Below are 16204 nucleotides of genomic sequence, written 5' to 3'. Positions count from 1 at the left end.
TTCAAAACAAATATCGCTCAGTTAATTAAAGCTGGTATACCATCCTTAAAGTATTTCAATTGGGATGATTAAAACTCATAAACTCCTTTTATAGTAGTTGGAACACACCTCCTCCTTGTACTTTTTTTATGTGGGACAACTTCTAACACATGGAGACCATCATTGTATTATTCCAATGTGGGACAACTTCAATTCCAATATTTTGCCAAAACCCAACAAATTCCACCTTGGCAAGATATTGAAAAGTTCACAGCTTCTACTGCATTCATTGTCTTCACCGACAATCATAATTCTCAATTCAGAGAACTATAGCCTACTCCACCATAAAAGTGATCACTTGGAATGTCGCCTTCCAAGATTTTTTTTTTTCATCGTCACATGTCAATAAATCTTGCTGAGATTTATGATGCAACTTCCACCTACTTAGCTCACCTGGAAGTTCTTCTGTCATCGACATAACTTCCACCACACACACCTTGCATAACCGCCAAGCCAATGTCCATGTGTAAACTTGTGGAACCGCTAACATCACATCCTCTATCATGGTTAAACGGACATACCATGAGGATGAATTCTTCAAAGGAAATGATCATCGACTCCCCTGATGAGAGAAACACTGTCAGCATCCGACCTAGAGCTCTTTGACGAATCGGCTCTGATCTTTCTTCATGTGTCCAGACTGTCCGCATCCCCATCAACAAGCTTTCTTTTATACGAAGTTTTTCTTCTTCTTCCAATTGCAAGCTACCAGTGTCGAATCTTCATGTGAAGTACGCCCTTCACTCTTCAACCCTTTTTCCTCTAACAAGAGTTTACTAGTAACCTCGGCAAAATTCAAAGTATCTTTCCCATACATCAAGATCGGCTTCATGTGTTCATAAGAAGGTGGAAGTAATAAGATGAGCCTGAGTGCTTTATCTTTTTCATTTATCTTCACTTCGATCGCATCCAGCTCAAAGATGATGCTATTGAGATTACTCAGATAATCTAAAATTTTCGTACCTTCCTCCATTCGCAGCGTGTGAAACTGCTCATTCACGTACAGCCGATTTGAGATGCCCTTTGCCTGATACAACGCTTCGAGCTTCTCCCAAAGTTCTTTGTCTGTCGAAATTCCATGCACATTCGCAAGAATATTCTTAGCTAAACCTGTTCGTATCGCGCTTGCAGCTCTCAAATCCATTTCCTCCTAATCTTCATCACTCATGCTAGACTTCTTAGAATCTCTACTGGAACCACCGTTGTACTCCATTGGACCTCCATCACTGCTTAGCTTTTCGGAAGCACCTTCACTCGGTCTTCCCTTCAACGCCTTGTGTAACCCAGATTGTATCAACACATCCTTGACTTGCAGTTGCCACAAGCCAAAGTTGATCCTTCCGTTAAATTTCTTCACGTCAATCTTCACTAGACTCATAAAGAATGACATATCTGCTTCACAATCCTAGTGAATCTACAAATAGTGAACAATCCACACTATTCACAGAACCGTAGCTCGTTTCAAGAAATCTTTTCTGATGTGGAAGTTCAGACAATGTTGCAACCACATAGCATACTCAGAAATTCTATAAACTACAAACCTAAAGCTCTGATGCCACTTGATCAGAAAAAATCTCCTACTTCTACCGCAGGAATAAGTAAAAATAACTGAGAAAATTAAAAAAATAATAAAATAAAGAAACACAAGAATTAGTAGTTGGAACACACCTCCTCCTTGTACTTTTTCGATGTGGGACAAGTTCAAACACATGGAGACCATCCTTGTATTCTTCCAATATGGGACAACTTCAATTCCAATATTTTGTCAAAACCCAACAGTTTTCACTACTTTCAACCCTAATACATTGCATCGCCCTGGTCTCTTCTCTTATATATAGGAGTCTCATTTGGTCAGTTTGGATGGACTAGCTCGACCGGGTCCGATCGGCTCAAATCTAGTTGTGTGGTCTGACCCAGGTAATTTGATTCGAGTGACTCGACTCATGTCACTTATCTAATCTCCAATTCATGTAAACTTGATAAGATAGTTTCACCTATAACAATTGATTTACTTATGTTCAACTCGCTACACATCAAGAGGTAAGTCATTAATTATTTAGTTACAAATCAACAATACAACTTCAAGGGGTGAGTTTGAGGAAAGGTAAATTTAAGGTGGAAACACTTCTTGGTAAACACAAAACATTATGATTAAGTGCTTTTAGGAAAATACTCTATTGTCTTATTTTAGAATTTCAAAATTATTTTTGGTTAACGCTGTAAAAATTTTGAAAAGTATTTTTAATGTGCGAAAAATCACTTTAATTTTTATCCGATAAAAAATCATCCCAAATTCACTACAGCTATCTATATAAATATTACCTTTTCTAAACTCTTACCAAAACTACATTATCACAATTCACAAGAGAAGAGAAGTTTAGAGTTATATATTCTGACCAAAATTCATGGAAGCTCGGAATTTGTTACCATCTACATTTTACTACATGTCTTGTTTTTGGGGAGTTGAGAGATTTCATTATACCATAAATTATATTTGTGAGGTGAACTTAAGAGCTAATTAAAATAAAGCATGGTGGATAAATTATTTAGCCATTGTTTAATTTACAACGGAAAAAAATTATATTTTCAACAATATACACTACTTACAAATAAGAAGAAAATAAATATAAAATTCAAAACCTATTTCAAAATATATATATATATATAATTCAAAACCAAATCAAAAATAATGATAATGTTGTATTTCTGTTAGTTTTGGAAGGAAAAAGCCAAAGTCAAGATCCCATATGCCTTGGTTGGCCCGACATGAGAGTCATAATTAGTTTTACAGCCAAATCATATGGCTTCCTTTTGTCCTTTTTGTGTCAAATATTTAAGGTTAAATTACGAGGATGGACTTTTCCAATGTTGAACTAGACGGAGGAACTTTAAAATGTATCTAATAAATCCTTGAATTTTCAATTTCATATCTAATAGATTCTTAAATTTTGTGTTTAGTAGATCATTGACTTATTTGACATTTTAAGATTTACGGATATATTAAATACGAAATTGAAAGTTCATGATCATAATATATTAGAAAAGTTCAGGGTCGTAATATATTAGACGCAAAATTTAGTTTTATGTCTAATAGATTTTTTTTTATCTAAAAACAAATTTAAACATGTAATTATAAGATTTATTGGATACAAAGCTGACAATTTGGTAGCGTTCCTGTTTCTTATTTCTATTTCTTCATTTTTAATGAAGAAAAATAAATTACATGGCCCCAACATCTATGAATTCAACTATGATAAAATAATCTTTTTATTTATGTTTTGGAACAAATTAGAAATGGAAACAATAAAAAAATAAACTTATTTTTGTTATTTCCAAAAATTTATATATAATTTTGAGAATGTTCTCGAGAAACAAGAAACATAGTTAATCGCAAGACAATTAAAATTTCTCAAAAAAATTGGAAACGAGAAACAAGGAAACTAGAATGTTACCAAACGGGCTCATAAGAACCTATTAGATACTACTTTTTAAAATTTAGAGATAATTAATTGCAAAATGCTTGAAATTTCTTAGAAAATTGGAAACGAGAAATAAGAAAGCAGGTTCATAAGAACCTATTAACTACTACTTTTTAAAGTTCAGAGATCTATTAGAGACAGACTCAAAATTTCAGAGACTAACATTACGAAAAAAAAGATAGGTAAGAAAGGGCAAAGAAGATGCATGGTATCTTAGCTAAAACCCAATTACTTGACTAACAAGGCAAAACTTGATGAAAAGAAAGAAAAAGAAATAGACAGAGAATAAATTATTCAAAAGTTGTATATGTGTGTGACATAATATTTATAGCAATGGAACCTTCAAAGAAGCTCTCTTTTTCTTTTTATTGCTTTGGGCACAATTGGCAGTCACAGCCTTATTCTTTATATATATATTATCAAACTTATTTTTCATCCACAAGAAAAAGAATGGCCTCTCTCTTCAGATTGTTCAACTTATTCTTCTTTGTTGCTCTCTTTAACTTCATCTTTATGCCCAATGCTGTTCTTTGTAGTGGTACTCTCTCTCCCTCTCTCTCTCTATCTATGAACATCTCTAAGATTTTGTTCATGAATTCAAACAATTTTTTGTGGGTTTTCTATCATTTTCATGATTCTTTTGATCTTTAACAATATTATTCATCCACATGTATACTTCTTCTATCGACAATTTCGTTTATTTTATTTCACGATTTTCTTGATCGGCATTAACATTATACTATGATGTTTTTATCGACATTTTTGTTTTATATAGGCAAGTTTATTACCTTTTTTTCCTTGTTTTTATCTATCGGTATCGACTTGTTGTTAATATTTCTATCATCATCTCTCCATTTATTCAGACGTCTGGGACTTTCTTACAACTAAACTTTGTTCTTTTATTGCAATTGCATTCAACATGTTATCAAATATTTTCATCTACATCACATCTCCGTTTGCTCCATATGATTAAAAAATAAATTACAAATTCAATGTATGGTTTTCGAAGTTTAAATTTTACTCCCTTGAGGCTTAATTTCAATTTGCTCCATATGATTTTATTTTAAAAATTTCAATACGATTAGTACTAAGTTTGGTCGTCATATCATAAGTCAATCCCAAAATTGTATTTTATCCACCTAGAGGATAAAACCATTTGTTAAATCCTACTAACACAATTAGTTAAATAGAAAACATCTTAACATTGTCGTGTAAAAAAATTTGTCAATATAACATAATGATAGGGCAATTTACAAAGTTTAACTAAACCATAAGAACTAAATTTAAAGATTAAATTGAAACTGAACTCAAATTGTAGCGATCAAAACTGAAATTAGGTCCAAATGGTTTAAACCAGTGGCACTAATTTAAACTTTTAAAAATATAGGAACCAAATTGAAACTACACACCAAAATTACCTTTAGGGATTAAATTTGTAATTTAACCGAGATTAATTAAATTCACTCTAACCCGTAAGCTTAAGCTTTTAGGTTTATTTGTGATCTAGTTTGGTTCTTTTTCTTTACTTTCTTATCAAACAACACTGATATGGTCGTTTCCGAAGCAACGAGAAAGTTCCATTATTCTTATATATTCCTTTCTTTGGTAAATAACTAAGTACAATATCCCCACATGGCTACTTTTTCTTTACAGTGAAAGATGAGAATATTCTAAACGCCATCAACAAATATAGGCATTCAAAGAACCTATCCGAGTTTATTATCAACACCAATGCGGCGTGTTTGGCTAGAAAACTGGCTTTGAGGCTGCGAGATGAGGTTTGCTCAAGCCCAGATGATTTCAACAAAGAACTCACCTCTGAAACTAAGCTCTCAGACTTCCACAATCTCTTGCCAAAGTGTCACATAAACTACAACTCCTCTGTTGATGGCATCGTTCTCCCGGCCTGCGTCCCCAACCCCGACCCCGACTCCGTTGTCAGGAACTTCACGAGTTCCCATGATCGTCAGTATCTCGACGACGGGAACTTTACCGGAGCTGGCGTTGGGACATACGACGACTGGGTCGTCGTGGTTTTGAGCACCAACACGTCGAGCGGGAACTTTACCAACGGTGGCTTTTCTTTGGCTATGGATGGGGGCGGCTCGATTGGTGTGATGGCTCTGTTGTTAGGGTTGTTTGTTTCTCTGTTGGTGTGATGAGTGAAAGTTTTGAGGACGATTACTTGCCTACTTACACTGTTAAAGTCGATAGCACTTACTGATCAGTGTGTATGTAAGTATATCATCTGGTGAATTCTCTTTCTTCTTTTCTTTGTTTTTAAACGTTTGTTTGATTCAATAAAGATGAACATCATTCTTTTTATTGCGTACGACCAAAATTAAATAGAAATATAATGAAAATTTTGACGAATTGTAAACTAGGTATCCCTTAATTGTAGGAGTTGTTTAATTATGAATTCACTAGCAAATTTCTAATTGTAAAAATATGAACTAGGATGTGCGAGATATGAGGTAGAATAACAAAACTTATAAATAACTCTTGTTAAGAGAGAGAAATAGTATTTTTTTTTCCCTTTTTAGTGTCTTTTAACCTTTTCAAGCAGTGAAAGGGAGAAAACGACGTGAGAATATGTGAAAGGAAAGTATTGTTATTGTTACCTCTGAAGAAGGGGAAAAAGAAAAAAGAAAAGGGTATTTTCATAGTCTATTTTTGCATTTGGGATTTTAGAGCTAGATTTCGAACATGTTTCAATCTTATGAAAATATTGATAAAATTTCGGTGTTTCTAAAAAAGTTATATAAATCAAGAAATTCAAACGCCAACCTGAACTCGACATGTCTAGCTCTCTAACTACTAGATCATGAATTTGACTCCACTTGTTATATTATTTATATATATATATAAACTTAGTTGTTAATTTAACTAACTATATATATAGTTAATTAAATTAACAAATAATTTTTCACTATTTTTTTAGTTCAACCATGGTGGGGGAATTTGAACCACCGACCTATAGGAGATAGTGTGATGTCTTAACTAGTTAAAGTAAAAGAGGTATTATACATTTTACTATTTTTTTTATCAATATTATATCCACACTAATGATATTTTGTTGGCCTTTTATTAATTTTTTTTTTCACAATATAGTGGAAATGTTGATTTACCCTATGGTTGAACATTTCGAACTCATGGACATATGTAAATATTAATGGAAATATCGACACTGCAGAAGTTGAGCAGTCATGGGACACGGATGTGTTGATGGAAATTTAGTATATACAATTGGAGAGTGACCATTTGTACATCATATTTTTTAAGAATTGAAATTTTTTCAATGATAACTATTTTTGTTGTTTATTTTTAAAGAAAAAGTACAATTTTAGTCTCTAAAGTGTGAACTTGACGTCTATTTGATCCATGAAGTTTCAAAATATACCATTTTAATTTATGAGATTTGGAAAATATATCTTAAATAGTTCGTGAACTCATTTGATGGTTAATTGACTAACAGAAAAAATGACATGAAAGTTACTATCAAATTGGACCTGATAACTTGACAAATTATATATATTTTAGGTTAAAAAATATATTTTATCCATATACTTTCATTAAAATACGAATCAGCGCCGGAACTTTGAAAAAAGTAATTAGTCGTTGTGATTTTATAATTTAATCGCTACTATTAAATATTATGTTCCATGTGTACAAATTAAAAAACTATCTATGGAATTTTTTTACATATATAATTTATATTAATTTTAAAATAATTTACAAAATAAATGAAGATATTATACAATTTAATCAATATTTTATATGTAAATGTATATATGTGTATATATTTATTGCATATAGTTGTTTAAGTCCATTCATTTATTTTAATTTAACAACCTACTTAAAATTCCGTGTATATATATATAGTAGGGTCCGTTTGTATCAAAATCTTGGAAACCGTGTGAGAGCCCATTTGTATAATCTGAATCTAAAAGAGACATCCCATATTTTGTTTAATGAGAATATAGGAAACTCGAACGTATCAAAATGCTTAAATCTGAAGATGTCCTTACGGGATGCATCTAAGCCAACCCATGGGCCAAACAACAATCTTCTCTCCATTTTTTTTAATATTTTCTTTCATCAATTTTATTATTAAAATCATTTTACATGTTCATGTATAAACAACTCATATATTATATATTACATTTATATATCAAATAAACTTCAATTAAAGTGTATACAATATCTCAATTTATTTAGTTTGTAAATTCTCTCTTCAAATTGATATTAATAGTTAATGTCATATATTTTTATAAAAATCTCAAATCAATATAAATGAATATGTTCTATAAAATAACATTTAAAATTCATATAAGTTAAATTCAGAAAAAATAAAATATTAAATTGACAAAGACATTCCCCAAGTACAAATCCTAGGAGATAAAGATAGGCCAGAATTTATAAAGAATTATCCAAAAACATTATAGAAACAAATTTCAAACATGTAGTTTAAGAAAAATTGGGTTAAAAAAAAACCAATTCCGATTAGTATATTGGTTAGAATTTTGACTGGACCACGACGTTATTTAAAATGGTACCTATTTGTTAAATTAAAAAAAAAAAAAAAAAGAAAGGGCGCTGGCTGAATTTGAAAAAGAAAAAAAAAAGGCAGAAAGGTGAGAAATTGAAGTTTTTGGAAGAAAGGAAGAAAAAGGGGGAAAGAATAAGAGAAGAGAAGTAATTTTAAGCCATGAATGAGAAATAAACCTTTTCATTTTTTCCGTATCAAAATAAATTGTGGGACCCAATTTAAATTTAGCAATCTCATCCCCCTTCCACACCATTATTAATCACAGTCTCATTCCTTATTCTTTATTGTGTGAGCCTCACACATTTATTGTAAATTATTACAAATTTTAAACTATATGGACTAAATTGTTACTAATATGAACGTAGAGATACCAAATGTGCTTTTTAATCTATTATTTTTGTTCTTTCTCTATAAATGAGATCCATAACATTTTTAATTAATTTGTTTTATACTTTCATTATTTCTTTTTTATTTATACTATTCATAATTTTTCATCTAACAAAATTTTATACAACTTTTATTAGTTAATATGATATTATTATAAAATAATATAAATCTATATTTAATTTTTTAATTTTACTTTGTTATTATTTATTAATATTAATACATTTTAAAAATATATTTCGTTTACTGAATATTATAATAATAATATTTTATATTAAATGAGAGTTATTTTAATAAAAATATATTTTAATTGATGTAATTTTATTTTAAATGTTAAATATTTTATTAATATTAAATAAAGTGTTATAATAAAAACATTTACCAATAAAATAAAATATATTATATTATTGTTTCAATTAAAAAATAACACATGTATTTATAATTTGCAAAAAAGAAGAGAGAAGTATATTAGTAATTTTTATATAATTCTAATTCCACACCATTTTGATAAAAGAAATTCTGATTTTAATTTCTCAAAAAAGAAAAAATATCAAAGAAATTCTGATTTTAATTTTTGAAAAATTATAGTAAACAACATCAAACAGATTCTTGTTTCTTTATAGTTCATATCAGCGATGAAATGTAAATAATGAAAAAATTCAGGGTTAAAAATGACAATTTTCTGGTACCAAGACTTGGGCACCAAGTAAGAAAAACTTGAGCAATCAGATTTTTGGCCACTAAACATAATATAATAAGCATACAATAATATTTATAATACTTTTAGTTTAAATTTGAAGGAAAATGGCGTGATTGTCAAAAACAACCAAACCGACCGAACCGAAGAATTATTTAAAATGATATTATATTGCATTATAAATATAAATTAATTAACCCTACACCCCAATGCCTCCCTCTCCCTCGTAGCACATCGCCGCCGCCGCCGCCGCATCACTCATCTCTTCGGTACGGTCTTTGTACCCATTTTTGTCTCTCAAATTTCATTGATGAACGTCTCGTCTGCAACCCTGAACCGCTGGTTGGAAGCCGGTTTGGTCCAATCATGGACATCGGTTCGGTTGTGAACCGGGCTGATGCTCAGGATTAGGGTTTTACAGCTTAAAGCTCTTTCTCTCTGAATCTTGCTTGCATTTTCTGGACCCTGTTGTTTGTTGTTCTTCAGAGGCAGCGGAAATCGAGAGAGATGTTGGATATCAATCTCTTCAGAGAAGAGAAGGGTAACAATCCTGAAATCATCCGCGAATCTCAGCGCCGCCGATTTGCTAACGTTGAACTCGTTGATGAAGTCATTAAGCTTGATAAGGAATGGCGTCAACGTAATTCTCATTTTTTACCACTTTTTCATTGCTTTTTTTCTTTTCTTCTTTTTCCTGCTCTATCTATCTGTTTTGAAATTGATAAATTAGGATTCGTGTAGGCCAATTTGAGCTCGAGAATCTCAGGAAGGAGTTCAACAAGATCAACAAGCAAATTGCTCAGCTCAGAATAGTAACTGATCTGCCTTTTTTCTCATTTGTCTTTGTTACCTTTTTGCTTGTTTTTTCTGTCTTACATTATCAGATTCATCTCTTCGTTAATATCTTGCCTGTATTGGTTGCAAGAAAATTAGTTTTGGAACTGAATCGGCTCTCTTAAGTGTTAATTTCAAAGTCCATGCAACTGTTAGTCATCGATTTAGGGATTTAAGTTTCTCTCTTGTGAAATTTATGGTTTGGTTAAATTTCAGTATGCCCTGTTGTAAACTTTGATTTTTTTTAAATTTTTTTTATTTTTTGAAATGAAGGCTGGTGAGGATGCATCGGAGAAGATTAAAGATACTGAAGAAAATAAAAAGTTGTCTGCAGAGAAAGATGTTGAAGCTAAAGATGTGCTGAAACAGTTGAACTCAAAATTGGAAATAATCGGAAACCTTGTGCACGATTCAGTTCCAGTCAGCAATGATGAGGTATAGTGTTTGACTTCACTGCAATTTTTCTGTTCTTGGTAGCTCTTAATTTTTATTTTTATTTTAATATTGGACTTGGCAACATTTTGTAGGCTAACAATGCTATAATCAGATCGTGGGGTGAGAAACTGGTAAAACCCAAACTGAAGAATCATGTTGATCTTGTTGAGCTTCTTGGAATTGCAGATACCAAAAAAGGTAACAAATTTTAACTGTCTTATTCCAGTCGATCTTCTATGTTATGTAAAAAATTCATCTCTCATACCTTCAATTATTTCTACTATGGAACTCTGTTTCAATCTCTTGGTTTTGCTTCAAATCTATGTACCAATGGAAATCTCTTTGTTTTCGTCCATCTGACAAAATGAGGAGTAATAAATCTAGTGTTATATGCTATCCTAGTGATATTGGAGCATGTGAAAAATGTAAAATGACTTCATGAGGATGGATTAAATTCTCATGATGGCCACCTACTTAAGATATTAAATTCGTATGAGATTCTTAATAGTCAAATGTTAAAGAGTTGAGCAGTTGTCTAGTGAGATGCATGTAAGCTAGCTTTGAATGCTCACGAATATAATAATAACAATAATTGTGGTTTGTAGAGGCATATGCTATATGCATCATAGTATTTCAGAGGTTAATAGCTGAGCCCTCTAGTTTGAGAAGCATTAGATTTAGGATTTTGGTTGAGCTGGTAGTGCTTTTCCTTAAAATTTATGCATAGCACTCGCATTCCTTTATCTCCACACCTTGTACCTTGTGAAATCTTTGTTTCCAATCTATACCTTCTATATCTCCCCATCATAATTTAAATTCAGAATAATTAAGCGTTATGCTAATTCCAACTTACTGGAACTATGGAAATATATAGGTTCTGAAATAGCAGGAGGCAGAGGCTTCTACCTAAAAGGAGACGGTGTACGTTTGAACCAAGCTTTGATAAACTATGGCCTTGACTTTTTGGAGAAAAGGGGTTATACAGCTCTGCAGACTCCTTTCTTCATGAGAAAAGATATTATGGCTAGATGTGCTCAACTAGCACAATTTGATGAAGAACTCTACAAGGTTTGCTTGTGCCCTCTGTTTGTTTCCATAGGATTTGAAGGGATTTTAAAATCTAATGGATTTGAAATTAATTCTTTTATTTTTATCTCTTGAAGTATAAAGATTATTTAGATAAATGGTCAGATTTGATAGGATTTCTAAGTCAATTACCAATTTAACCTGATCTGATTTCATTTTTAATTCATGAATTAGGATGGAAAGTTCTTATCCAAAAAAGAATTAGGATGGAAAGCATTAGTAAACTCCTTGTTTTTCATTTCCAGCAAACATCCAAACATGTTTTTTAAATCAAATTCATTTCAAATCCTTACCATTCCAAACAATACAACAAATTTATGCCAAACAAAATTTTAATGATTTTCTTTCTTTGGAAAGTATAGTTTTTACTTGTATTTCAGGACAAGGGGTCTCAGTTCATTAGTAAAACAGTTGTTTTTCTGTGTTTGGGCTGTGGAAGCATGCCAAAATATGACCATAAAATAAATTGGTATTCCTTAGGTTACTGGTGAGGGGGATGATAAATATCTAATTGCCACTGCTGAACAACCACTTTGTGCATATCATCTTGAAGATTGGATTCATCCTTCCCAATTGCCTATAAGGTTCGTGCATCTCACTGAAGACTGTCTACCGTTCTAGCACCAAAATAAAGCAGTTCTGGTTTTGTTACTATTCCTAATGTTCTCTCCTCAGATATGCTGGATATTCGTCTTGCTTTCGCAAAGAAGCGGGTTCCCATGGCCGGGATACTTTGGGAATTTTTCGAGTCCACCAGTTTGAGAAAGTAGAGCAATTTTGTATGACCAGCCCGAATGGCAATGATTCATGGGACATGCATGAGGAGATGATTAAAAACTCCGAGGACTTCTATAAGACGGTAGCTTCTATTCTTTGCCTCAATGGTTTCTTTTTTACGCATTTATGATTTCCATGTTGTCAAGCTGGTTGTTTTGCCGTTTGATGGGATATTTCGCTTGCGAGGAATAATATTTTTTTTTTAAAAAAAGGGTTGAGATGTCTTGGGGGAGAGGGCTGGTCTCTTGCCAAATTTCTGCTTCTCATTCGGTGTTGGTGTCTAAGTTGTGTTTTTTTTTTTTGGTTTAAAAAGGAAATTATATGTTAGGCCTTATTCTTTGGATTGGAGCCCAATTTTGTATAGTTAGTTTAGGTTCTGGGTTGGCTCATCTTGTCGGTAACTTGAATCGACCTTTTTTTTTCTTTTGCCTTTTTGCGTTCTCGTACTCTTTCACAGATTTTTTTTTTCTCGGCAGAAGCTTAGTTTTCCATTAAAAAAAATTGTTTTACTCTTTTTCTGATGTGAGATCATATGTTTTGACAGTTAAATCTCCCTTACCAAGTTGTGGCCATAGTTTCTGGTGCATTAAATGATGCAGCTGCCAAGAAATATGATTTGGAAGCATGGTTTCCTGCATCTCAGACTTACAGGGAGCTAGTATCCTGTTCAAATTGCACTGACTATCAATCCAGAAGGTTAGAGATCCGATATGGTCAGAAAAAGGTCAGTTCTTTTTCATCATTTCTGAATTATTATAGAATTTCTTTGGCAATTAAGATTGTTGGACCTGGTGCTAACCTTTTAATAGGGAGGGATTGATTCTTAAACTTAATTGTTGTCTATGATTCTGGCATTCCTGTAACTTCATGGTTTATTTTTGGATTAAAGTTGATTTGGTCATTTTAAATTTTGTGTCTAATAGCTCCTCATTGGTTTAACGTTTACACCACATACAGTCAGTATACCACTTGTAATTGACACATGAACTTATCAATTGAGAGATCAATAAAAAAAACCTTTTGAACTTTTTGAAGTATATGGATCTCATACAATCTTGAAAGTTGAGGGATCTAGACTAAATAGTCGCATCCCTAGACTTTCGGATCTAACCTATCATTTAACCATTTATTTTTCCTTCTTTGTTTTTTAGTATGTTCAATTGTTTTCAATCTTGGAAGTTGAGCGATCCATCATAAACTTTTCAAAATATAGAGATTGAACTGACTTCAAATTTTCTTTCTTTTTTTTTTTCATATGTTTAACTGCTCTTTTATTCTCCATGGTGCAACCGCAGAGCAATGAGCAAACGAAGCAATATGTGCATTTGCTAAATTCTACTCTCACAGCAACAGAAAGGACTCTGTGCTGCATTCTTGAGAACTACCAGAAAGAAGATGGGGTTGAGATACCAGAAGTTCTACAACCATTTATGGGTGGAAAGACCTTTCTACCCTTCAAAGCGAAGCCATCGACGAGCGAAGCCAAAGGGAAGAAATCGAAGGCCTAATTGCATTTTTCTTTTCTCCACTTTGATTTATAAATTATCTGACTCAAGGGAAGGAAATTGCTCACAATATTGTTGGAACTTCAAATTATCTTTTTGGTGGGTATCAAATTATCTTAATTGCTAATACACACGGCTGTTTCTGTTGATGCATCTTTTGGAAACCTACTTTTTTTGTTTGGTCATTTGTGTACTCTATAAAACAGTTATAAATTGAATTTTCTGATCTGGGTCTGATCTTTTTATTATGACCCAATAAGTATTTTGAAGCTTTCTTCAAAATATTACTCGAATGAATTAGGAATATCCTTGGATTCTAAACTAATTTTCTTGGGCTTTTGCAGGGCTCGCAATCGTTTCCAATCTTGTGAAGCAAGCCCAAAGCTCACTCCAATAATGAAATTCTTGGACCACTCCCACATGGTCTGGAAACTCTTATTTAGAAAATTCAGATTAGGTTTGAGATGACGTATCGATATCGAATGCAGCTGCTACAATATAACTATCACTTTTATAATCGTTGAGTCGTGGTCATGTTTTGGCAGCTGGGTTCATAGTCGTTAGATGTGTGGAAAGTATGATATTGCTATCGCTTTTTCAATAGTTAGATCTGTGGAAAAGAGAATTCAAAACTGTGGTCACGTTTTGGCAGCCAGTTTTGGCAACGTTGTCGTTTTGATGAGAAATTGAAGTCAGATTGAAAAAAAGAGATTAATTGCTGCAAAACAATTTCTTCTATTTTGTTTACCATTTTGGAGTTTTTGTTCTTTGACAAATCCTACTGAGATTATTCAGACCTACTTCGGAATCTAATCAAATGAAAATTTTGATACGAGCAATTAGAGAGTATCAATTTCATTTTCGCTTTGGTCTTCCATTTGGTTTAGTTAGATGATTCGATTTTGATTGAATTTCTCAAAAGCAAATCGAATATTGTTGAATTTTCTTATGCAGTTAATTTTCCCCTTCTAATGCAGTTGAATTGATTAGTAAACAGAGTTTTCATCTCTAAGACCCATCCTCTTGAGTGTTCGATCTTTTATAATCATTCACTTTTACATATCGATGCGAAGCAAATGGTCGGTTTTCTAAAATAATATGAAAAAGAGGTACTTCAAATCATTACTAGTTGATTCTAAACTTATTTGAAACTTATTTGAAAAGTACGTTTGAACTTCTCAAATTGAACTCCTAAAATTACTTCAATATTGGATCTTAAACATGATAGTTTTGAGTTAACTTTTGAAGTCATGGTAGCATGCATCTAATCATTATTTTAAACAACCGAACTAAAAACAATTGGAAAAGATCGACTTTAATCAAACTAACCAAAATTGATGCCAACATGAACATAGGTCGGAAGTAATTGGCAATAATCTTTCTCTTGAGGTCGGAGATTTGATCCTCATATCTTCAAATTGTTGTACTCAACAAAAGAAAAAAAAATCAAACTAACCAAAATTGATCGACGATCAATCCGCTAACATCCTTGAGATTTTTATAAGAGACAATATCATCAAACAAATAAAGAATAACCAGTTTAGGAGCCGGAGGTAGAGAGATTACCCCGTTTTAAAGATTCAATTAAGAAAAGGATTTTTTGGGTTCAACATTTTTTAGTTTCCACAAGAATAAAGATATATATGGAAGAATTTTCATTCATGGTAATCACTCCCATTCATTTCTTACATGAAATAAGAGAGAATCATCAATCCTTCAAACCCAATTAGCAGCACAAAAGCAAAACCAAACAAATTCAACTACAACCACATTCTAATGAGATTAAACGAGACAATTGTGCGGTACTTACTTTGGCTCACACACAATTCTCCACCAAATCGACAAAAGATTATATATAAAACTTGCTCTCACTAGCAAGCAAGTCGACTAAATCAAAATTTAATCCCTACCACAAACACATAACTACATATAACGCACAATCATCTTCGCATACGTTTGCTCGAAAATGATATTTATACAACGCAGTTCGAGAAAGAGAAATGAGAACATCATTTCAATAATTAAGTTTTGATTTATTTCATGAACATTTCACTGATACATGTTTTAGATATATACATATATGAAATTCAAGTACAATTAGAAGTTGTATCAAAATATATACATGTACTCATTTATTTTTGTCTTTACAGGATATTTAGCAGGATAGTATATAGATATATAAAGGGAAGATTTCTGATTCACATGTAACCAAGAAAAGAAATTGAAATAAAACCCAAAATAGGGTTTTAATTTGTGGAGGCAAAAAAAAAAAAAAAGAGAGAGAGAGAGAGAGAGTCTACCTGTTGTGAAGAGGGTCTGGACAAGAGGGAACAGCTCTATAAGTTGTGGCAAAGAAGGCATCATTTTTGTTGGATTTTGGGCTCCCAATTTCATAACTTTCTTCTTCAACTTTCTCCCT

At 32.2% G+C, this 16204-nt stretch overlaps 2 protein-coding genes across 4 annotated transcripts; both read left to right on the top strand.

The window, feature by feature from the left end:
• The first annotated feature begins 3906 nt into the window (after positions 1-3906).
• Positions 3907-5843, top strand: LOC111015330 (putative GPI-anchored protein At5g19250). The gene is made up of 2 exons (XM_022290326.2): positions 3907-4056; positions 5172-5843. The coding sequence occupies exons 1-2, from the start codon at positions 3969-3971 to the stop codon at positions 5675-5677; spliced, it is 594 nt and encodes a 197-aa protein (XP_022146018.1). The 5' UTR covers positions 3907-3968; the 3' UTR covers positions 5678-5843.
• Positions 5844-9295: 3452 nt separating this feature from the next.
• On the top strand, positions 9296-14532 carry LOC111015292 (seryl-tRNA synthetase / serine-tRNA ligase). Of its 3 annotated transcripts, none has more exons than XM_022290267.2 (10): positions 9296-9417; positions 9635-9788; positions 9890-9960; positions 10256-10417; positions 10510-10615; positions 11292-11485; positions 11984-12087; positions 12179-12362; positions 12825-13004; positions 13576-13932. In XM_022290267.2, exons 2-10 carry the CDS (start codon positions 9656-9658, stop codon positions 13786-13788), a joined length of 1347 nt encoding a protein of 448 aa, XP_022145959.1. In that variant the 5' UTR covers positions 9296-9417; positions 9635-9655; the 3' UTR covers positions 13789-13932. The 3 variants fall into 3 exon arrangements, 2 of the variants coding, with proteins under 2 accessions (XP_022145959.1, XP_022145958.1); XR_002602013.2 differs by lacking the exon at positions 9296-9417 and adding an exon at positions 14130-14532 and having other exon boundaries at positions 9592-9788; positions 13576-13884; XM_022290266.2 differs by lacking the exon at positions 9296-9417 and having other exon boundaries at positions 9592-9788.
• The last annotated feature ends 1672 nt before the right edge of the window (positions 14533-16204 follow it).

Source organism: Momordica charantia (genome assembly GCF_013281855.1).
Source record: "Momordica charantia cultivar OHB3-1 chromosome 6 unlocalized genomic scaffold, Mcharantia_2.0 BLBB01000006.1, whole genome shotgun sequence".
NCBI lineage: Eukaryota > Viridiplantae > Streptophyta > Magnoliopsida > Cucurbitales > Cucurbitaceae > Momordica > Momordica charantia.
Note: the sequence above shows the minus strand (reverse complement) of the source record. Positions and strands in the feature narration are given on the sequence as shown.